Source organism: Mercenaria mercenaria, chromosome 15 (genome assembly GCF_021730395.1).
Source record: "Mercenaria mercenaria strain notata chromosome 15, MADL_Memer_1, whole genome shotgun sequence".
Taxonomy (NCBI): domain Eukaryota; kingdom Metazoa; phylum Mollusca; class Bivalvia; order Venerida; family Veneridae; genus Mercenaria; species Mercenaria mercenaria.
Window position 1 is genome coordinate 8,164,409 of NC_069375.1, and position 25,135 is coordinate 8,189,543.

The 25,135-nt window shown below is 34.8% G+C and overlaps 2 protein-coding genes across 9 annotated transcripts in view; one reads left to right on the forward strand and one right to left on the reverse strand.

The window, feature by feature from the left end:
- The window catches only part of LOC123534907 (uncharacterized), a 233,292-nt gene that overhangs the window by 56,687 nt on the left and 151,470 nt on the right, over positions 1 to 25,135 (reverse strand). The gene's annotated exons all lie outside the window — the stretch shown is intronic.
- LOC123533422 (angiopoietin-2-like) lies at positions 951 to 25,002 on the forward strand. Of its 4 annotated transcripts, none has more exons than XM_053524504.1 (5): positions 951 to 1,139; positions 2,775 to 3,313; positions 6,683 to 6,829; positions 20,798 to 22,362; positions 22,864 to 25,002. In XM_053524504.1, the coding sequence occupies exons 2-5, from the start codon at positions 2,931 to 2,933 to the stop codon at positions 23,469 to 23,471; spliced, it is 2,703 nt and encodes a 900-aa protein (XP_053380479.1). In that variant the 5' UTR covers positions 951 to 1,139; positions 2,775 to 2,930; the 3' UTR covers positions 23,472 to 25,002. The 4 variants fall into 4 exon arrangements, with proteins under 4 accessions (XP_053380479.1, XP_053380480.1, XP_053380478.1 ...); XM_053524505.1 differs by lacking the exon at positions 951 to 1,139 and adding an exon at positions 1,140 to 1,262; XM_053524503.1 differs by lacking the exon at positions 951 to 1,139 and adding an exon at positions 1,332 to 1,476.

Consider the following 25,135-nt stretch of genomic DNA (forward strand, 5'->3'; position numbering starts at 1 on the left):
CTTTTTAAACAGACTGGGTTCATGATGTAAACAAGTATAAACAAATATGGAAAGCATATCTCATGGATTATTGAAAATATTGGGTGGTACGCAAACTTTAACATTTATATCCAAGTTGAAAAGGGCCATAATTCAGTCAAAATGCTGATGAGTTGCCTCCTCCTTTTTACAGACTGGGGTCATGATGGTAAACAAGTATGCAAAATATGAAAGCAATATCTCAATGGATTTTGAAAATATTTGGGGTGGTACGCAAACTTTAACATTTATTCTAAGTTGAAAAGGGGCCATAATTCAGTCAAAATGCTTGATAGAGTTGCCTCTTCCTTTTTACAGACTGGGGTCATGATGGTTAACACGTATGCAAAATATGAAAGCAATATCTAAATCGACTTTGAAAATATTTGAGGTGGTACGCAAACTTCAACGTTTGTGTGACGCTCATGCCGACGCCGGGGTGAGTAGGATAGCTCCCCTATTCTTCGAATAGTTGAGGTAAAAATAAATGATTGCTAAAACTCGCAACCCTGAGACTAATAGCAAAATGCCTAATCCACTTAAAGCCATAATGTTCACTATTTAGTATCTGTATTGGTTTTACTTTAATAGTTAATAATTGCTATTTTTCCTTCGGAGTGAGAAAATTAAATTACAGAAATATAATTATGGAATAGTAAATACATATATACATACAATAACAGAAAAAGGGGATGCAGTATAACAGACAACATATTATATGCACTAAACTGAAATAATTGAATTAAATCAGATTTTTTTCTTAAAAGGTTTATTTGAAAAAGAAAGAAGTCATTCTGTTTTCCCTTTAAATTTGTGTTACACTACTGGCAAAAAAAAAGTTTACTTTTATCCAGTAGAATGTAAACATAGCTCAGCCAGGGTGTCTATATAAATCCAAGATACATCAAAGGGGCTGGTGTAGTGTGAGATACAAGAAACTTGGTGTAGTGTGAGATACAAGAAACTAACTTGTAACTCTATCTGTCCTAACTACCAGTGGATTAGTGTTAAAAGATCAGAGCAAAGATGCAGCAGTGTTAATCTGCTAAGCCATACAATAACAGAGGGATTAACAGAGAAAATCTGGTCTTCCACATGTAAAACATTTTTTGATGAAATAGGTGACTTCTTTCTTTTCTCGATTTGATTGTAACTGGGAATGTTTACATTGTTGCATTGAATGTGATACAGAAAACAGTGTACAGGGTTACACCAATTGTTTATGGATTCATAAAATACAAAAGGTGGGATGCAGCTGTCAATAAAGGGAAAAACATGACTCTTTGTGCAATACTGAATAATACGAAGTGGTTTTTGTGCATTGTGATTTAACATTTCAAGATATACATGTTGCAAACAATGGAGATTTAACCTTTTAAAAATTAATTACTGCCAGGTGTAAAAAGTAATTGTAAAAATGTTGCAGGAATAATTGAATGTTCTAAACCAGAACTTAAGGTAACCTAAAAAAGTAATCTTTGTACAATGACTGGTTTTCTTTCTGTACTTCTGATGTAAATATTTAGTTTGAGCAGTGGAGATTAAACAATTTGAAGTTGATTACTTGGGTAGGAAGGTAAATTACACAAAAATATTCATAACTTAATCAATGTTATACAAATTTACAAACTCTGTTTGCTTGTGTAGTAGAAGATTTGTTACACACTTAAATCCACATTTTTTCTTTATTTAAAAGACTTGTAAGACAAAAAGGACCCTACTGAAACACCTCATGCACTAGATCAAACGTCAACAAAATTATCCCAAAGTTTTAATTATAAAATAACCAAATTTTAAAATGTTTAACTCTTGTAGATAAAATAACCAAATTTAAAATATTTAACTTAGAAATTTTTTCACTTAAAATATTTTGCTTTAAAATAATAACTGATTTCTGTAAGAAATATTAAAATAAGAAATTCAAGTTTTTTCATAAAGAAAAGAGACAATACAAAATTGTATGAGCATAGTAATATTTGTGAAAAGAAAAAAAGAAGATTAATCTTAATGACAAAAAAAATTCAGTAACTTAAACACATGTCTTTGTTGTTATGCAACTTGTGTGAAGAACATTTGGTTTAAATTGTTTTATTACACTATTAATTTTACAAGTTTAAATAAATAATATATTTTTCATACTATATGGTTGTAGATACTTCTGCTTTATACCAGAATATGTCAATAGATAAACTAATAAACTAATAAATATTTATTTAAATGTTTGCTATTTAAACTGTGTATAAGGAGAGGGGTAATTGGACTGCAATGAGATGTGGGTAAAATTGAAAGGGAAGAAGGTATAAAGATCAGAGATAGATTTTGTGAACAATACTTACTTTATTTTTTACTTAGGTTGCTACATTACAAACATTAGGTATAAATAGTTCCCTTTTAATATAGTCTCCCTAGAAACAACATTTTAGCAAAATTTTGATGAATCAATTAATTATTTCATCATTTTAGTTATTTGTATTGTTTTATGTTTTTTTATCGTGTAGTTGATAACATGAATAAATAAATCTAAAATTTGAATTTCCATGCAGCAGTCATGTGACTGTCCTAATCATATGAAATATGTGAGGTCAGCAATTCATGTACAACTAAAATAATCAGTGTCAAATCTTGTCAGTCAACACTGAATTCCAGGGACATTTTTACTGACTGGTATGACCATATTAATAGCAATTTATCATTCTGGTTGAATATACTTATGTAATTGTCAATTACTTTTTTGAATTACTTTTTGCTATTTTCAGCCATAAAAATGGAGATGAGGGACAGAAGTATGTCAATGAGGAGACAAATTAAAGTATATGAAATGCCACGGTTACAGAACAGAACAGCTACAATTTGAATATACTTGATATCACTCTGACAATGTGTGAACAAAAATGAGAAGAAGAAATGGGTAGATGGTTCAACCAACAGAAAAATGTTACTTTATAATAATCAGTGAAGTGAAAATGGGGATAACCATTTTTCAATGGAGTAAATTAATTAAACTGACAATGTGCATTTCCCTTTTATCAAACAGTTGCAACTGTAACCAAGTCCCTTATAAACATCTGTCTTTAGATGAAAATGAGATTCTAGTGGACAAAATAGTTTCCCTGGAAACTGGCAGTACAGAGAAGGATCATAAAATTGTAAAAATTGTTACAACAGATCTAGAACATGATGACAAAAACAAAAATACTGTCAGTGAAGTTGGGAAAAGTGACCTTGAACTTTTTTTACTCATCAAAGAAATGCAAGCCGAAATCAAGGAACTAAAATCTTCACAAGAACTGGACAGGTAAGAAACGTCTTCAATGTATACTTAACTGTGCTTTATATTGATACATTATAAACACTGCCCTTATATAACCCTTATCATGCTGGACACATTGGTTCTGCCTTTGTGACCAGTGTAGATCATGGTCAGCCTGAACATCTGTGCAGTCTGATCATGATCTGCACTGTTTGCTATTCAGTCAGTATCTTTTTGGTAAGCACCCCTTTTAACAGTTAATGGTACTGTCCAAATTGAAAGATGGACAAGCTCATTATAGAAATTTAGCAGGGTAAGGGATAATGTCCGACAGTTCACTGTGTCTGAGTTTAACAGTACTCAAGCCTGCACTTTGATAATATGTTCAGCAACTGCAAAAGAACCAATAAAACCTGAACTCAAATATTTTTCAATGCTTTCTCATAACCACTTTATTTCAGTTAGCTGAGCACCTGCATCAAGTTTGGAAATTATTTAAGAGTAAAAAAAGATAATCATAAATGCCTTTCTGTGATGACCTCTGTCTCAAATCTTGTAATTCATATCTAATGCCAACAAAATAAATTGTTTCCCTGTCTTGTGAAAACTGTCATTTGAATCTTCCCTTATTTCTGTTAAGTTCATTTTTCTTTCTGATGGTGAAATATAATCTACCTAGTACATCCTAAGACCAATTATTTTTGAGAAATTTCTGATGTGTGAGATTATCCCCATCTGACAATTTGTATATCCTGTACTGATAATCTCCATTTCTAATTAACAGCTTTTCCATCAGATTTTTACATGATACCCTGATAACACCTAGACAGGAACTGCAAATTACATTAAAAAATCAAAACCATGATTCCTCTGCCCCCAATCTTTTTCAAAGAATCTGATTATCCTGTATCATGATAGAGAATCATTTCTTTCTTACAAATTGACAGGTGAATCTAGATTTATGCCTTGGCTTTTTTTTTGTGAATGAAAAAAAAAAGACTAAAAAAATGTGCCTTATGATTTTTAGCCCACCATCATCAGATGGTGGGCTATTCAAATCACTCTGCGTCCGTGGTCCGGCGTCCGTCCGTCCGTCCTTCCGTTAACAATTTCTCGTTATCGCATCTCCTTAGAAACTACCAGGGGGATTTTGACCAAACTTTCTCAGAATGATGTATTGGTACCCTAGTTGTGTCCCCCAGAAAATCAGACTGGTTCAACAATTTTTTAGTAAGTTATGGCCCTTTGTTTATTTCTATAATTTACATAGATTTATATAGGGAAAAACTTTAAAAACCTTCTTGTCCAAAACCACAGAGCCTAGGGCTTTGATATTTGGTATGAAGCATCATCTAGTGGTCCTCTACTAAGAAGATTCAAATTATTTCCCATGGGTCTAATATGGCCCCGCCCCGGGGGTCACATGGTTTATATAGACTTATATAGGGAAAAACTTTGAAAAACCTCTTGTCCAAAATCACAGGGCCTAGGGCTTTGATATTTTGTATGTGACATCATCTAGTGATCTTTTACTAAGTTTGTTCAAATTATCCCCCTAGGGTCAAATATGGCCCCGCCCCGGGGGTCACATTGTTTACATAGACTTATATAGGGAAAAACTTTGAAAATCTTCTTGTCCAAATACAAAGCCTAGGGCTTCGATATTTGTAATGTAGCACCATCTAGTGGTTCTCTACCAAGTTTGTTAAAATTATCCCCCTAGGGTCAAATATGGCCCCCCCCCCTGGGGGTCACATGGTTCATATAGACATATATAGGGAAAAGCTTTTAAAAACTTCTTGTCAATAACCTACAACATTCAAATTTGGACCACATGTATGGTTTTTAGTGGCAAGATAAACCTTGACATGAGTTGACCTTGATTTTGACCTAGTGACCTACTTTCACATTTCTGTAGCTACAACCTTCAAATTTGGACCACATGCATAGTTTTGTGCACTGAAAAAAACTTTGACCTTGACATTGACCTAGTGACCTACTTTCACATTTTTGAAGGTACAGGCTTCAAATTTGGACCACATGCATAGTTTCTTGTTCCGAAATGAAATTTGACCTTGATTTTGACCCAGTGACCTACTTTCACATTGCTCAAGCTACAGCCTTCAAATTTGGACCACATGCATGGTTTTATGTACCGAAACAAACTTTGACCTTTACATTGACCTAGTGACCTACTTTCACATTTTTGAAGGTACAGGCTTCAAATTTGGACCACATGCATAGTTCTGTATTCCGAAATACAATTTGACCTTGATTTTGACCTTGTGACCTACTTTCACATTTCTCAAGCTACAGCCTTTAAATTTGGACCACATGCATGGTTTTGTGTACCGAAACAAACTTTGACCTTTACATTGACCTAGTGACCTACTTTCACATTTTTGAAGGTACAGGCTTCAAATTTGGACCACATGCATAGTTCTGTATTTGGAAATACAATTTGACCTTGATTTTGACCTAGTGACCTACTTCCACATTTCTCAAGCTACAGCCTTCAAATTTGGACAACTTGCATAGTTTTGTGTACCGAAATGAACTTTGACCTTAAGATTGACCTAGTGACCTACTTTCACATTTCTGTAGCTACAGGCTTCAAATTTGGACCACATGCATAGGATTGTGTACCAAAACAAACTTTGACCTTGACATTGACCTAGTGACCTACTTTCACATTTTTGAAGATACAGGCTTCAAATTTGGACCACATGCATAGATTTGTGTTGTGAAGTGAAATTTGACCTTGATTTTGACCTAGTGACCTACTTTTACATTTCTCAAGCTACAGCCTTCAAATTTGGACCACTTGCATAGTTTTGTGTACCGAAATAAACTTTGATCTTAAGATTGACCTAGTGACCTACTTTCAAATTTCTCAAACTACAGCCTTCAAACTTGATGCACATGCATAGTTTTGTGTACAAAGAACTTTTTCCTTAAAATTGATCTAGTGACCTACTTTCACATTTCTCAAGCTACATCTTTCGAATTTGGACCACATGCACAGTGTTGTGTACGGAAATGAAATTTGACCTTGAGCTAGTCATTAAGTCTTGAAATTTGGAACACTCAAAAATGGCACATTGGTGGGCGCCAAGATCACTCTGTGATCTCTTGTATAAGTTTTGTGCGATGAATTTCATATGTAGCGATATCAATAGAAAATTTATTTTAAAAACAATTTCAATGCTTTTAATTAAGATGATATCTATAGACTATTAGGAGTATTTTGCAGCTTACTTCATTAAATTTGACTATGAAATGACAAAGTTATTGCAAGCTAAAATTTTTAAATTACCTCCCCTGTTCTCGGTGACATCTATTATTTGTAAGAAAATAGCTGTATTTGTAATCCAGAAGAAACTAATTTTAAGGTTTTCTGTCATTTTGTTGTAGAATAAAGATGGCCAAACTGGACTCCAAACTGGATAGTTGTCAAGATGAGACAATCATCAGTAGAGCGGAAGTTGTGCAGATCCGACAACTTGTTTCAGAAAACTTTGACAAAACAGCATTACTTGAGGAGGTTACCCAAGACAACAGGTACTATTAACTGAATGGTTCACTATACTGACAATGCTTTCAGTGTTACCTAAGACAACAGGTTCTCTTCATTGCATGGTTCGTTGTAGAATGCTTTGAGTATTTCCTAAGCCAACAGGTTCTCTTCACTGAATGGTTCACTGTAGAATAGTTTGAGTGTTTCCTAAGACATCAGGTTCTCTTCACTGAATGGTTCACTGTAGAATAGTTTGAGTGTTTCCTAAGACATCAGGTTTTCTTCACTGAATGGTTCGCTGTAGAATGCTTTGAGTGTTTCCTAAGCCAACAGGTTCTCTTCACTGAATGGTTCACTGTAGAATGCTTTGAGTGTTTCCTAAGCCAACAGGTTCTCTTCACTGAATGGTTCACTGTAGAATAGTTTGAGTGTTTCCTAAGACATCAGGTTCTCTTCACTGAATGGTTCGCTGTAGAATGCTTAGAGTATTTCCTAAGCCAACAGGTTCTCTTCACTGAATGGTTCACTGTAGAATAGTTTGAGTGTTTCTTAAGACAACAGGTTCTCTTCACTGAATGGTTCACTGTAAAATGTTTTGAGTGTTTCCTAAGCCAACAGGTTCTCTTCATTGAATGGTGAATGGTTCACTGTAGAATACTTTGAGTGTTTCCTAAGAAAAAAGGTTCTCTTCACTGAATGGTTCACTGTAGAATGATTTGAGTGTTTCCTAAGACAACAGGTTCTCTTCACTGAATGGTTTACTGTAGAATAGTTTGAGTGTTTCCTAAGACAACAGGTTCTCTTCACTGAATGGTTCACTGTAGAATGCTTTGAGTGTTTCCTAAAACAACAGGTTCTCTTCACTGAATGGTTCACTGTAGAATGCTTTGAGTGTTTCCTAAGACAACAGGTTCTCTTCACAGAATGGTTCACTGTAGAATGCTTTGAGTGTTTCCTAAGACAACAGGTTCTCTTCACTGATAGGTTCACTGTAGAATGCCTTGGGTGCTTCCAGAAACAATTGGCACTCTGAACTGTTCATTACAGAATGCTTTGAGAGTTACCCAAAACTGCAAGTATTCTTCATATAATGCTTTTGAGAATATATTTAAGGATGGAGACCTTATCAATTAATCTACCTCTACCTAAAGTAATTTCTTCAGATGCAATGCTCTTGGTACAGCCACAGCATGAAAGCTCCTCAATTGTGCTTTTGGTAGAGCTCCTCAATTGTCTATCAAACCATGGAATAAAAGTGAAGCAATAATACTAATATCTTCATAAAATCAAACATTGATTGCTGTCAATTTAATATATCGGATCATTCTAATTGAATAACGGGTTGCAATGTCATTGTGAATGTGTCTGCTCTGTTGAAATTTAACTCGATTGCGGACAGTTGTGGAGGGGGTCATTTATAGTGCCCTCTTAAAGAGAATTTGATACCAGTATAACTTATACCATGTTCACACTAGCAGAACGGTTTTATTTTTATTAGGCACTAATTGGCTATAATTGGTATTTGACATTCTAAACCCATCAAAATATAATCTAGTTTGCGTCCACACTAGGCAAAGAAATGTGGTTTAAATATATACATGCAATGTTGGAAGTTAACAAATATCTTGCAATAAGCAAAAAAGGTTACAAAGAATTGAGGCTAACAGAAACAAGAAGGGGTCATCAATATTTAAACTTCTGTGTCCATCTATGAATTTCTGTTCATTCCATCTATTGTCCATTTTGAGTGTCAGTATGACTCCATATCGCAATTTAATGTTTTTGTTTCAACAACAGTCCAATTACTTTTGCCAGCCACAGCATCAATTGTTTGATACAAAGGAGAAACACATGGTATTCTTCCTCCAAAAAGTAAGATCTGTGGATTTGGGATTGTAAAAGCAGTTATAACCCACATTTGCGTTCACATTTGTAAAATAATGTAGCATTACTTTTTAATGTAGTATTAAAACCACCTCTCGAGGTAGTTTTAATGCTACATTACAGAAACCACTTGACCTTTACAAAATTCACGTTTTACACCACATATAGTGTGGATGCAAACGAGTTTAAAAAATAAACCCAAGTTAATGTAGGATTAAAAACGTAGTCTGAACACGGTATAACAGTATGTAAAGTTGCTCTGCCAGACAACCATTTGTCTAGAAAGAAATCATGACCTATATCTTATAATTGAACACTGCCAGACCTACAGCTGAATGACAAAACCAATATCATTCCAATTAAAACTGCAAGCATATTGCTTATAATCTAGTTAATAAAGCTACAGGTGTTGCAGAGCAAGCAAGCTGTGTTCTGTCAGGTGTGATAATTCCCCATCTAACTGTGAGGTATGAGCCAGGTGCCAGCTACCAGTACTGTCTTCATCTAATTGTGAGGTATGAGCCTGGTGCCAGCTACTGTCAGCACTAATTAAGTCTGAACTCCAAAGTAAAACATTCTTTTCATTTGGCAATTTTTCATGTCTGCACATTTTTCAAATAAAAGCTTAAATCACCTTTATTCCTTTCTGAAGATTTTTCTTGACTTGTGCATTTTTTTTGTCCCAAGTCTAAACATTTTGTCTGTTTCCAAAATTATTTCCCTTGTTTTGGATAGGACATCAGAAATGTCAGTGATACATAATAGTTCATGTTACACGTAAGGTTGTTCTGCATGTGTGGATAAACAAGAGGGTCATGATGATTCTATATCGCTCACCTGTTAAACTTTGCCTTGGAATCATCAAGATAAAGATTCTGACCTAGTTTCATGAAGATAGGGTCATAAATGTGGCCTTTACAGTGTTAACAAGCTTTTCCTTTGATCTGAGTGGTGACCTAGATTTTGACCCCACATGACCCAGAATCAAAGCTGGCCTAGGAATCATCAAGATAAACATTCTGACCAAGTTTCATGAAGATAGGGTCATAAATGTGGCCTCAGTAGTGTTAACAAGCTTTTCCTTTGATTTGACCTGATGACCTAGTTTTTAATCCTGAATGACCCAGTTTTGAACCTGGCATAGGAATCATCAAGATAAACATTCTGACCAAGTTTCATGAAGATATGGTTATAAATGTGGCCTCTAGAGTGTTAACAAGCTTTTCCTTTGATTTGACCTGGTGACCTAGTTTTTCACCCCACCTGACCCAGTTTCAAAGCTGGCCTAGAGATTAACAAGATAAACATTCTGTGCAAGTTTGTATCAAATCAAAGCATAAATGAATCCTCTGTATGGCTGAAAGAGCCAAAATAGAAAATTTTGTGCCTTTCAGGGGCAGTAACTCTATAAACCATGACAGAATCTATCCAGTTTTCGAAAGGAACTGAGATCTTATTGTGAATTAAGTTGTGTGTAAGTGTGGTTAAAATCAATTGTAAAATGTCACTTCTATCGAGTAATGAACAAATTTTGGCTCTTTCAGAGATCAATCCGGGGTTGTAACTCCGGAACCTATGATTGGATCTGATGGATTCATCATGGAATCCAGATCTATTGTTGTTAAAGATAATTTGCAAGTTTGTATCAAATCAAACCATAAATGAAGTCTCTACATGGCTGCAAAGGCCAAAATAGCAAATTTTGGCCCTTTAAGATCCATAACTCTGGAACCCATGATGGGATCTGGCTAGTTTTCGGAAGGAACCAAAATATTATGCCAATACAAGTTGTGTGCAAGTTTAATTAAAACTGATTGCAAAATGTGGTCTCTATCGTGTTTACAAGTCAAAATAGCAAATTTTGGACCTTTAAGGGGTGTTGTAACTCTGGAATCCATGAAGGGATCTGGCAACTTTTCGAAAGGAACCAAGATATTATGCCAATACAAGTTGTGTGAAAGCTTGATTAATATTTATTGCAAGAGGTGGTCTCTATCATGTTCGCAAGAAATTGTGGACAGATGACAACGGACATCACAAAAGCTCACCTTGTCACTACGTGACAGGTGAGCTAAAAAAATTTCTAAAATGTAGAGACGGTATCAGAGCTCTTTGCATACTTCAATTTTTCAAAATATAGTGTTTTTTACAAGTGCACTGGTTACGATTAAAAATGTAAACAACAGACTCTGTCTATGAATCATTGGAATGAATGAATTACAGTCAATCTTAGTCATAATACTGATTGACAGTGAATGCTAATGACTTCATGTGTTGCAGAAAGGTATTTAGTTTGTAACAGTTACTGTAATTTCCTATCAATTGAAATCCTCTTGAAACTTGTAAAATGATTGCTTAAATTTGGACAAAGCTTGCTGTCTTTGCCATTCGTCAGCTGCTAAATGGACACATATAAAAGATTCTGTATAAGTTATATTTCACTGGTACTACCAGTTAGTAAGTTCATACTCCAAGAAAGACTCAGAGAAATTTGGGCAGTTTTGACCGATTAAAATGTTGGCAAAATTAGATTATAATTTTTCTTTACACAAAAATTGTCGTTAGGTAACAAAGTGAATACGCTGATAATCCAGGCATACTACAAAACATGGAGTGGAGTTGTGGAGTGGAGTCATGGAGTGGAGTGGTGGAGTGGAGTCAAAATTGGAGTGGAGTCGTGGAGTGGAGTCAAATTTGGAGTGGAGTCAAATTTTGGAGTGGAGTCAAATTTGGACTGGAGTCATTGAGTCAAAATTTTGAAATGTTGTATTAAGCCTGTGAAGCTCCATCTAAATTCCTGTTAACAAAATAATTGATTTATTGCCCTTTAGAGAAAATGCGAGTCAGTATATATATAATATATTTCTGAAAAAATAAATGTAGTGTCTATATCTATGTTCTAGTTCCATGTATTTCTAACACCTACCATGCCGTTGATCAAATATTTAAAGGTTTTATTAGGGTATATTGGATGGTTGTTGCCTACATTAATTTTCATTTTAAGTGACAGGAGAAAGGACGTGCATTATCATAGTGGTGTCAATTCCAATTAAAAATGATGAAAACAATTTGTAGCATTTTATGATGTAGCACTGGATTTATTATTTAATTTTGAAATGTCATTTGCATTTATATATTAAATGTTCATCACATGGAGATAACATGTTATTTTTCTTGTTTTTTTTTCTTGTTAATATTAAAAGTAACAGACTTTTAGGTGAAACTTTATAAAATACATGTTTCTTATCTGTGAAATGCATTTGAGACCACTCGGATGAAGGGGCTATTGGAATCATTAGGTCAATGTGACCATTTGAAGAGAATTTTCTTTTAAACATTACAAGCAACAGCCCATTTCTTAACGATCTTACCATCACACTTGCACCAGATTTTAATTCTTCATATCATTTGGATTGATGCAGAAATGAAAGTGTAAACGTGGGAATCATTTTATTTTTTACAGATCAAGGCCTTATAGCTCTGACTCTGCTAGACTTTTTAGTCTGATTTGCCTTGTAATCACTCCTGATCTAGATCTAGATCTTAAGATCACTTCATATTGTATATAAATATGATTAGGATTCCAAAAGAAATCAAGATACATGTAATGTACTAGATCTAACAAGGTGATATGTAACAAATTGTGTTATACTGAAGGGCCGACAACTCTTGACTTTCAGTATACAGGTGTAGCCCAGAATCAAACTTGGCTGAGATTTTACAATTACATGTACATGTGCATTGTATTTTTTTTTGATATGTGTGTACATAGATGAAATAGTAATAAATTAACTAAATTATTTGCCCAATATATTTCCAGAAGGTATTTAGCTACCTGTGATAAACACAGAATGGTGAAAATCAATGAAAAATCCAAGTAATAGACAGTTTTGGATGCGCAGAAACATACCGTAGAAGTGGTAAACTTAACAAGGTGGAAATTTTGGCAAATTGTTAAAATTCGCTAATATTTGTAAATAAAATTGTAATGTACCATAACAATGTGTTATTATTACATAAGTCAGGAAATCAGAAATTTGCTAAAATTTGTGCACCCCAAACTGATGGATTTCAAAAATTGCTAACTTTTTGACACTCAGAAATACAAGGGTCCTTCAATAAATAATGCTACTCCATTGTGTAGTTCCATTTTTCAGTGGGGTTTTACACTGTAAAGCAATTTTTTGGGAACAAAGTAACATCGGAATAAAAAAATCGTTAAAGCCAAATTATAAAAAAATAATTATTTGAATGAGGTGTACACGCTGGTTACTGGAGCATATCAAAAAATAATCATAACTTTGGTTTGACCTGGGCATCCAGGTCTCAGAATAATAGAATAACTTGTGAAATCTCATAATTCTATCATTTTTGTACGAGATACAGCAATTTGTGATGAGTTTGAGTTTGAGTTTGTTTTTAAACACTTATTGCCTTTTTCATTTTACAAGACAACTAAAACATCTTAACTCGAGGTTAATTCCGTCTGAAATGAGTCTCGCTAGCGATTAATCTTAAGTTGTAAGAACTTGTTTCGCAATCGAAAATAAAGAAATTAGTGTAAACTTAAAATACAAGAATTTTTTCAACGATCAACATCACACCTGACAAAATTGCAGAGGCTTATTGTACTCAACTCCTCATTTTTCGAGTAAAAATGTGCAACCATTTAATACAGTAACACTAAATTGTGGGTTGCTATAATGGAAAAATGTTTCATTGTAGCAACCTGAAGCCCCCAAAATATATACATGTACACAAAATTGCGGGCTTCGGGCTGCAGGTCGCGGGTTGATACAACAGAAATTTTGTCAGCAATAAAATTAATGAATTTAACACACCAACATGCATGCTACTTATTTTTTTATTGACCCGAGCTAAACGGTAGTCAATATTGCAATATCAGTGGACATAAACAATTTCAAACACTAATAATGCATAATCACAAATATTAAATTATTTATGTAACAAGTTTAGATATCTAAGTTTTATCTGACTCATAAATTCCTCTTGTTTATTTTAAATTAAATACCGTTGAAATAATTCATCTAATAAGATAATTAAACTTGTAAATTGATATTGATATTTGGTATTTAGAATGGGGCTGAAAGGTTCTCATAATAAATCTGTCAACAAGTTCTGAAAATGATCTAAGGCCAAGTGAAAAATTTGTTAAGTAAAACAACAAAAACAACAAACTTCAATAAAAAAAAACAAACACTGATGAGGAGTGTTATATTTGTTCACTGATAAAGGTTATGAAAAATAATGTCTATTATTATACCCAACCCATCAGAGAATACATCAAGTAGTAATTAGAACATGCTCCTACAGTTGTTCAGTTGGAACTTAGTTTTGGAAACTTGGTTATTACTTTTTACCAGTATTTTATACTGTGGTCTATTTGAATATGTTCCCATGGGTTGACCGCCTTTTGATTTGTTTACAACTGTTCTCAAATAAATAAATTTGTATTTCACATCTATGTGATGCTTTAAAATCTCTTCAAAAACAATGAGATAAAATATACTGACAATTAACAATTTGACCAAGCCCTCTGTTCCGTGTGTATACAATCAATGTAAGACAAAAGCATTATTATGTTGAATAGTTATAAAAATATCAATAAATAAATATTATTGATAAAACAAATTTGACTCCACTCCACTCCAAATTTGACTCCACTCCATGACTCCACTCCAATTTTGACTCCACTCCACCACTCCACTCCATGACTCCACTCCACGACTCCACTCCATGTTTTGTAGTATGCCGATAAAATCAATCCTGAGTACACCAAACATGTTATTGTAACAAAATTGTTCCAGTTCACGTAATGTGGTCGGGAAGAGAATACGGGTGCAGTTAAACTGACTTAGCTACTGCTGTTAAAGGGAAATGGTAGAGTGTCTGCCTTAGGTGTGAGAGGTCCTGGGTTTGAGTCCCGGTCATAGCTTAAATACTTGCATTCTGCTGCAGCATGTTTTTGCTGTTATCAGGCTGTTCCAGATGTTCTATATTTTTAGTGAATGGTAACATGGATCATTTGCTTTCAATTCAAAATTTTTAACTTCATACCTATGATTTGAAAAAAAAACAGGTACTATCTCTATACAATGTAAAATTTGATTAAATCCTGCATTTTCAATATTTCAAAATATACAAAGAAAATTTCGCAAATATAAAAGCTCACTTATTTGAAAAATATGTACCTCACAGAAATTTTCATAATTTTAATGAATAGGAAAATCAGTTTAGATTTTATGTATATTTTAACGAAACTTATCATAGTTCGACACGGTGAAATAAAAAGTCTATTTGCTTGTTTTTGAGATATTTTTTATGTTCTTGTTTTTGAAATATTTTGCCATGATTAAACATTTTAGTGTCTATTTGCAAATAAAACCCATTTAAAATTCCTTTTTTTTTGCTATTAACTGATGAAAATGTTGCCATGAAACAGAAAATGAACATCTAAAGTTGGGGTTTTTAGCTAATGTAGGATAAGGTTACCTTGAACAAATAATCTTTTAGGCCTCCATAAAATTTACAAGCCAAACTCAGTTTATTCTTTGTTTAACGCAATCCTTTTGCAGGTAAATGAACAATTTCAAATTCTGTAGGTTTTTGGATTGTTTTGACTTTTTTTATTGAGGGGGTTGGGATGGTGGAGGTGTTGTTAATAGTCGCAAATATACAACTTTCCAGCTTTTCATGATGGAGGAAAACCCTAGGTTCTCTTCCATCTTCCAGGCATTATTTACTTTAAGACACTGACAGGTACCTGAAAGGGGGGGGGGGGGGGGGGGGTGGGGAGGGGAGGAGGAATGGAACCATCTGCCTTCTGTAAGCTTTCTAGATGATCAGATTTTGCCATATGAAAGAATTCTACACTCCAAGAAAAGTTCCACGGGGCAAGTGATTCGAACTCACTGACATTCTAGACTGCAGGTAATTCTCTTAATTACATGTGACACATGCAGTGGGGAGGCCTAGTAACCCCAATCAGGAACTTTTGTTATTTTCCACCCCATGAAAGCTCAAATTATTGTGTCTGTGACATTTAAAATTCAAACTGGAAAAAAAAATCAATTATCCTCGCAAGATATAGTAACAAATGGCAAATTTATTCTTCTATTTAACCACAAAGTCACAGCAGAGAAATAAATATGTTCTTAAGGTTGCATGAAGCATTTCAATTAAAAAAATATAACATTTTAATTAAAGAGCAAGGTGCCTGCTGTTATCTATATGCAACTGAGTGTGCACTAAATACTCTCAATTGAATCAACTTCAGAAGTTTCACCTATATAGAAATGTAACCTTAGTTGTCAGGTTAAGTGTTAAAATGTTACTCTTAGATAACCTCAATCAATTTATCAAGTGAAAATGCCCTTTAATCTAATGAGTTAATTATACCATTTGAAACCAGATACCAGCCATTTAGTACCAAGGTGATACATTATCTTTACTCAAATACAAGATTAAATCAAAAAGTCACCTTTCAATTTTCACATCATTTTTCATAACAAATACAAAGCCTTGTGAGCCTTTGAAATGCATTTCTAAATTACATGCAAGATATTTTAATTAAAGTCTCAGCATTGAGTCACAATGCAAGTATAATTATGATGAAGTGCCCAGAGAAAGTAAGATGTCTTCAATTAGCTATTGCACCAATGTTGGTGTAATAAGCAGTAAAAGTAGTTGTCTGTGCATTCAGAATGCCAATGTGTCTTTGACCTACTTTTATCTCATAGAAACTAGATGTCAAGTGTCATGTGCTACTACTGGATTGTGCATGGGTAACATCAAATCTTATCTGCTTTTCTTGTAAAAGAGTTTAATGGTCTCTTCATTTTATACACATTGCTGAACACATGATATGTTCAGTTGCTAAGTGCTATGACCAAATTAAATGATATTTCATTCTGTACTTCTGTCATGGTGATCAAGTCGGAAAAGTTCTTACAAATGCTCCTGTCAACATAGCTCAAGAACTGGGAGTTTGGAGATGCATTAAGTTTTTTTTTCATTTATGGATTAATAAAACTATTTATAATAAGTTTTTCTCTCTCGATTTTTGCAAAATACTTGGCATTAAATAATATTGCAGTCCTTTAGTTCTCACCCTTAGGCTTCTCAACATCTGGCACAAGCCAGCATTTGAATTCACTCTGTTAGAACATAATACCAAGGGATTTATGTACAATAAAACAATTTTACTTTTGGCACAAATCCCTTTTTACTATACATGTAGGTTAAGAACTGAGAGACTATAATGCATACCTTAAAGGCTCATAATGCCTTTGTTTAGAATGTGGCTGCCATATTTTCGGTTATGAATTATTTCTTGTTAAGGTATCCAATCCACAAATATCAAAAATTGATGCCTGGTAAGCTCATATAATTTTGGTATCATTTGAAATGTATTGTATACTGACAAAGAAAATATGAATTATATGACAAAATATATTACAGAATTATTATTTTTTAGCCCACCATCATCAGATGGTGGGCTATTCAAATCACTCTGCGTCCATGGTCCGACGTCCGTCCTTCCGTTAACAATTTCTCGTTATCGCATCTCCTCAGAAACTACTGGGGGGATTTTGACCAAACTTTGTCAGAATGATGTATTGGTACCCTAGTTGTGTCCCCCTGAAAATCAGACTGGTTCAACAATTTATGAGTGAGTTATGGCCCTTTGTTTATTTCTATATTTTACATAGATTTATATAGGGAAAAACTTTGAAAACCTTCTTGTCCAAAACAACAGGGCCTAGGGCTTTGATATTTGGTTTGAAGCATCATCTAGTGGTCCTCTACCAAAATTATTCAAATTATTTCTCTGGGGTCAAATATGACCCCGCCCTGGGGGTCACATGGTTTATATAGACTTAATATATAGGGAAAAACTTTGAATAACCTCTTGTCCAAAACCACAGGGCCTAGGGCTTTGATATTTTGTATGTGACATCATCTAGAAGTCTTCAACTAAGATTGTTCAAACTATACTCCTAGGGTCAAATATGGCCCCATATGGTTTACATAGACTTATATAGGGAAAAACTTTGAAAATCTTCTTGTCCAAACCACAAAGCCTAGGGCTTTGATACTTGTAATGTAGCATCATCTAGTGGTTCTCTACCAAGTTTCTTCAAATTATGCCCCTAGGGTCAAAAATGGCACCGCCCCGGGGGACACATAGTTCATATAGACTTATATAGGGAAAAGCTTTTAAAATGTTCTTGTCAATAACTACAACATTCAAATTTGGACCACATGTATATTTTTAAGTGGCAAGATGAACCTTGACATGAGTTGACCTTGATTTTGACCTAGTGACCTACTTTCACATTTCTGTAGCTACAGCCTTCAAATTTGGACCACATGTATATTTTTGAGTGGCAAGATGAACCATGACATGAGTTGACCTTGATTTTGACCTAGTGACCTACTTTCACATTTCTGTAGCTACAGCCTTCAAATTTGGACCACATGCAAAGTTTTGTGCACTGGAAAAAACGTTGACCTTGATTTTGACCTAGTGACCTACTTTCACATTTTTGAAGGTACAGGCGTCAAATTTGGACCATATGCATAGTTCCGTGTTTCAAAATTAAATTTGACATTGATTTTGACCTAGTGACCTACTTTCACATTTCTCAAGCTACAGCCTTCAAATTTGGACCACTTGCATAGTTTTGTGTACTGAAAAAACTTTGACCTTCACATTGACCTAGTGACCTACTTTCACATTTTTGAAGGTACAGGCTTCAAATTTGGACCACATGCATAGTTTCGTATTCTGAAATAAAATTTGACCTTGATTTTGACCTAGTGACCTACTTTTACATTTCTCAAGCTACAGCCTTAAAATTTGGACCACTTGCATAGTTTTGTGTACTGAAATGAACTTTGACTTTTACATTGACCTAGTGACCTACTTTCACATTTTTAAGGTACAGGCTTCAAATTTGGACCACATGCATAGTTTTGTATTCCGAAATCAAATTTGACCTTGATTTTGACCTAGTGACCTACTTTTACATTTTTCAAGCTACAGCCTTCAAATTTGGACCACATGCATAGTTTTGTATACCTAAACAAACTTTGACCTTTAAATTGACCTAGTGACCTACTTTCACATTTTTGAAGGTACAGGCTTCAAATTTGGACCACATGCCTAGTTTTGTATTCCAAAATAAAATTTGACCTTGATTTTGATCTAGTGACCTACTTTTACATTTCATAAGCTACAGCCTTCAAATTTAGACCACTTGCATAGTTTTGTGTACCGAAATGAACTTTGACCTTAAGATTGACCTAGTGACCTACTTTCACATTTCTGTAGCTACAGCCTTCAAATTTAGACCACATGCATAGGATTGTGTACCGAAACAAACTTTGACCTTGACATTGACCTAGTGACCTACTTTCACATTTCTTAAGCTACAGCTTTCGAATTTGGACCACGATGCACAGTGTTGTGTACGGAAATGAAATTTGACCTTGAGCTAGTCAATAAGTCTAGAAATTTGGAACACTCAAAAATGGCACATTGGTGGGCGCCAAGATCACTCTGTGATCTCTTGTTTACATTATAGTCTTCAATGATACTTCAACAGAAATCCAGTTATTACAGTGTAAGATTTATCATTTCGCAGTCAAAAATATGACTCTTGCATATTATTTATGGTCATCTTAATTACTAATTCTTGTTCAGCAGACACAACAATTTCAAATGATACCAAAAAAACATGGGGTCACCAGGCATCGAAATGTTACCTATTTGTGGATCGGATACCTTAAATCCTATTTCTGATAATTTCTCTCATTAACATTTGTCAAAGGTAATAATGCTGAATATAATAGAATGTTTTATTGTATCTGTTGTTAGTTCATCTGATTTTTTGAAAAAAAAAAAAATGATGAGTAATTGTCATCACTTGATCGGCGCTGACGTTGGCACTGTCACTGGCGTTGCCTGGTTAGGTTAAGTTTTATGTTTAGGTCAGCTTTTCTCCTAAACTATCAAAGCTATTGCTTTAAAACCTGCAACACTTGTTTACCATCAATAGCTGACTCTGTACAGCAAGAAACATAACTCCATCCTGCTTTTTGCAAGAATTATGGCCCCTTTTGGACTTAGAAAATCAAATTTCTTGGTTAAGTTTTGTGTTTACGTCAGCTTTTCTCCTAAACTATCAAAGCTATTGCTTTAAAACTTGCAACAGTTGTTCACCATCAAAAGCTGACTCTGTACAGCAAGAAACATAACACCATCCTGCTTTTTGCAAGAATTATGGCCACTTTTGGACTTAGAAAATATCAGATTTCTTGGTTAAGTTACTTTTCTCCTTAACAGTCAAAGCTATTGCTTTAAAACTTGGAGCAGTTATTCACCATTAAAAGCTGACTCTGCACAGCAAGTACCATAACTCTATATTGCTTTTTGCAAGAATTGTGGCCTCTTTTGGACTTAGAAAATCATATGTAAGACAATATTTCTATTACACAGAGACAAAACAAGGAGCTGCGTTCAATAAATGCTTGATGCCCCCGGTGGCATCCTTGTCGATACAAAGCAACCTAAGTCCAAAACAAGGTCAAGGTCAAACTGAGGTCAGGTGATGTTTGAAGATGAGGAATGGTCACAGGTTACATCTGTATTAGTATAAATTCATTCTTGTAAGCGGTATTAATGCTAGACGAAAGGGTCCCATTTGGTTAACCAAGAGGTGGCCCATATAAAGCAACCTAAGTCCAAAATGAGGTCAAGGTCAAGGTCAAACTGAGGTCAGGTGATGTTTGAAGATGAGGAATGTTCACAGGTTACATCTGCATTAGTATCAAGTCATTCTAGCAAGGGGCATTGATGCTAGACGAAACGGTCCCATTTGGTTAACCTCGAAAGGACGGACGAACAAACTGACGGACGGACAGACAGGACGATCACTATATGCCTCCCGCATCAGTAGATGCCGGGGGCATAAAAATCAGATGAACATCTGCCCCCCAAAGGCAGTGCTCTTGTTTTTTATTACCTCCCTTTATGGGTCTACCTATAACATTTCATATGCTGTTTGTGTTACACTAGTAATCATTTTAGTTGTCTCTTTCAGTGTATTGCTTGAAGGCCTGAAATTATTCCAAAAAGAGGCAAAACGTGACCTAAGACGTTTCAAAGAGTACAAAGAAGACAGAGCAGCCAAAAGGTTTCATCAACTGACCAATCAGGTAGAGAAATGTGAAAGAGAGATAGAAAAACTTCAAACAGATCTCAACAACTTAACTCAGGACCTAACATCTTTACATGCTGACAAAATCAGTTTACAAGATAAACAGGACGGCTTAAAAAATGATTATAACTCACTCAGGAATTTGACATTTGACTTACAGAGTGACCTCAGTGAAACAATTGAAAATCTTACCTCATGTTGCAATACTCACATTGAACTGGCCAATCAGATGCAGCAATACTCAAGGACCAATCAGCAAACAGATATTTTGACCAATGGGAATAGAGTACCATACAGGCCAACCAATGAGATTGAAATAGTGGAATTTGGGTCTGGAGAAATTCATGATGATTATCTGTCCAAGTTTGAGGAAGAAACAAATAAAGTTGAAGGTGGCAAGTACTCAAACAATAAGGAATATGGCAGTGGGGAGACAATCTATGAAGGCAGTGGGGATATTGGCAGTGGACAAACAGAATTACCTCCCTTTATTGATATAAATAATTATGTACATATAAATACTTTTCAAGCTGAGAAGATGAAATGGGAAGGTAATTTCCTTGCATTATCTCATCAATTTGACAATCTTACTAGTCATATATCTGACATAGAAAAACGGGTAACATCCATACAGTTAGGAAACTTCATGCAGAATCTACAAGAATCACTTATAAATTTTACTCAAAATGTGATAACTCTAGATCAATGGAAACTATCTAGTAACCAAATTGTCAACTCAACCCTTTACAATCAGGACCAAATAATCAAGATCAGTAATATGGTTCTAGATAATACTGACAAAATTGCTGATTTACGCTGGAAGGTCTCAAATGACGAGTTGCTTAGTGACCAACAGTTCAACATTCTACGTATGTATATAATACGTCTAAATAATTCTGTAGAAGATATCAAGGAAAAAATTAAACTGCTTGAGAAACGAAATCCTAGTGGAAGTCAGACCCAGTACCAAGCAAGTTACTATGGTTACCAGACTAGCTACAGCAGTCAGACTGGTTACAATACAGGAGATCAGACAAAAGGGAACTCGTTTGGGGACCAGTCAAGAGACAGTATAGAAATCATGATGTCTCGCCTTGACGACTTAGGATTACAGATTGTATTTAACCAAAACAGACTCGGAAATCTTGAAGTGAAATTATTGAATGAATCATTATATACATGCAGAAAATTTAACATGGATGCGTACCAGGACTCACAACTTGCTAGTCATGAAGCAATAATAAAGTCCAATACAAACTCAATCATGCTGATGCACGAGCTTGTAAAGGAGCTGGATTATACAGTAAAGTCTCTAAACTCAGAAGTGAAGTCAAACGGACGTAGGATTAGAACAGTGAATGGTAACCTTGACTCCCTGCGAGGAATTGTACCAGTTGTCATAGGACTGAAGAAAGAAATAGAGAACTTTATGTTTCAACTACCAACAGGTATAGTGGAAATACGTACACTTTTCTTTAGATAATACAAACACCTAACTTGATGTCATTTAAAATTCTGTTGCAATTTTGTTACATTGGGTTAACTGCTTCACATAACATACTTAAGTTATTTAATGGTGATCAGTAACTGGATACCTCTTGACATCAAAAATGTCACAAAGAACAATATCCCTCGATTCAAAGGCTGGCTGGGTCAGTGAGGTGTGTAGAAATAAATTGCAGTTTAGAAGTATGTACATAGGTATGGAACACACTGGCATGTTTAAAATTAAAAGTCTTGTTCAAAATGTAAAATGTATTTAAATATATATTTTACATGCTTCTGCTATATATCATTTTGATTCTATAATGTCCTATATGTAGAATAGTAGATCAAAGATGGTAGTCCCCACAAGCAGATGGAAGTAGGGCCAATTTTAGTGTATCTTTCAAAATAAATACGACAACTAATATATAAATTTTCTACCATGGATGACTTTTTTTCTCCAGATTGTTCAGAGTACTATGACAGAGGATACAGGAAGTCAGGAGTTTATGTCATCCATCCAGAGGGCGCCACAATATCTAGTCAGGTGACATGTCACATGACACAAGATGGTGGATGGACTGTGATTCAGCAAAGATTTGATGGCAGTGTGGACTTTAGAAGAAACTGGACAGACTATGTACGAGGGTTTGGCCAAGTAGATTCTGAATACTGGATCGGAAACTACCTCATCAATCTACTCACCACAAACAAAAATAACTCTCTACAAATTTCCATGACCGACATAGATAACAACATCTGGTCAGCAAATTATGACAATTTTTCAGTGTTGTTACCAAATAATAAGTATACCCTTTACATATCAGGCTACAGTGGAAATGTCACAGATGCCATGAGTTATTCCACAAACATGGGGTTCAGTACGCGGGACAGAGACAATGACGCTAGCAGTACAAACTGCGCATTCTACTACGAGTCAGGCTGGTGGTTCAAACACTGTCAAATGTGCAATTTAAATGGCAGATATAATATAGGTTTTATGTGGTTTAACCAGGACACAAGTGGTTGGATTAGACTGAAATCGTCTGTGATGAAAATCAAACCTAGCTGACAAAACTGTAAAATCTTCTAGCTGTCTAATAACCTAGTTCCTACTGGCAGATTCAAGTCACATAGACAAGACTTAGTGATATGTGTTCCAAATGTAACAAAGAAATTGATGTTAAGCATGAAAACTGGTCTAATGTTCTGAGAATAATTAGTACCACCATATTATGTGACTTATTTGAAATAATTTCCCTAATTTGGTAAACATCTCCTTTCAAACTAATTTTCTGGGCATTTAGAGAGGACATGAACAAACAACACAACTCTAAAGGCCAGAGTTTTTTTTATATTTTGTTAAAAACCAGGAGAAAAATTATACCAAAAAAAATCCAAAAATTGACAATGGATATTGATTGAAGCTTTCTATATTTATTCACAACATCGCACAATGTTTTAATAACTGAAAAATGGTTAGTTTTGTAAATGATTTGTATACAATATGTCAACACATCAGAAATTCCTGTAAGTTTGTTTATTTATGTGTTATCAGAAAAAAATCCAAAAATTAATAAATTATATTATCTTATTAAAGAAATTCAGCATTATAGTAATCTGGGAAATGAAAGAACAAAGAAATCTGGTCTCAGTTATTTAACCCTTACTCTGCTAAATGTCTGTAATGAACTTGTCCAACTTTCAATTTGGACAGTAACAGTAGCTGTTAAAAGGGATGCATACCAAAAAGATACTGACTGAATAGCGAACAGTGCAGATCATGATCAGACTGCACTGTTCACAAAGTGTCCAGCATGATACAGGTTAATGCACTCTTCATGGTAACAGTTCTTTTTGATATTTGACATTTTTAGCCCAACATCATCAGATGGTGGGCTATTAAAATCACTCTGCGTCCGTGGTCCGTCCGTCCGTCATTCCGTCCGTCTGTCTGTCCGTCCGTCCGTCCGTCCGTTAACAATTTCTCGTTATCGCATCTCCTCAGAAACTACTGGGGGGATTTTGACCAAACCTTGTCAGAATGATGTATTGGTACCCTAGTTGTGTCCTCCTGAAAATCAGACTGGTTCAACAATTTATGAGTGAGTTATGGCCCTTTGTTTATTTCTATATTTTACATAGATTTATATAGGGAAAAACTTTGAAAACCTTTTGTCTAAAACCACAGAGCTTAGGGCTTTGATATTTGGTTTGAAGCATCATCTAGTGGTCCTCTACCAAGATTGTTCAAATTATTTCTCTGGGGTCAAATATGGCCCCGCCCTGGGGGTCACATGGTTTATATAGACTTATATAGGGAAAAACTTTGAAAAACCTCTAGTCCAAAACCACAGGGTCAAGGGCTTTGATATTTTGTATGTGACATCATCTAGTGGTCTTCAACTAAGATTGTTCAAATTATACCCCTAGGGTCAAATATGGCCCCGCCCTGGGGGTCATATGGTTTACATAGACTTATTTAGGGAAAAACTTTGAAAATCTTCTTGTCCAAACCACAAAGCCTAGGGCTTTGATACTTGTAATGTAGCATCATCTAGTGGTTCTCTACCAAGTTTGTTCAAATTATGCCCCTAGGGTCAAAAAGGGCCCCACCCAGGGGGTCACATGGTTCATATAGACTTATATAGGGAAAAGCTTTTAAAATGTTCTTGTCAATAACTACAACATTCAAATTTGGACCACATGTATATTTTTAAGGGGCAAGATGAACCT

Coding starts and splice junctions, on each gene's coding strand:
- LOC123533422 (XM_053524504.1), top strand. CDS start 2,931: ATGGTTCAACCAACAGAAAAATGTTACTTTATAATAATCAGTGAAGTG. Junction 6,830..20,797: donor GAGGTTACCCAAGACAACAG/GTACTATTAACT, acceptor TGTCTCTTTCAG/TGTATTGCTTGAAGGCCTGA. Junction 22,363..22,863: donor TATGTTTCAACTACCAACAG/GTATAGTGGAAA, acceptor TTTTTTCTCCAG/ATTGTTCAGAGTACTATGAC.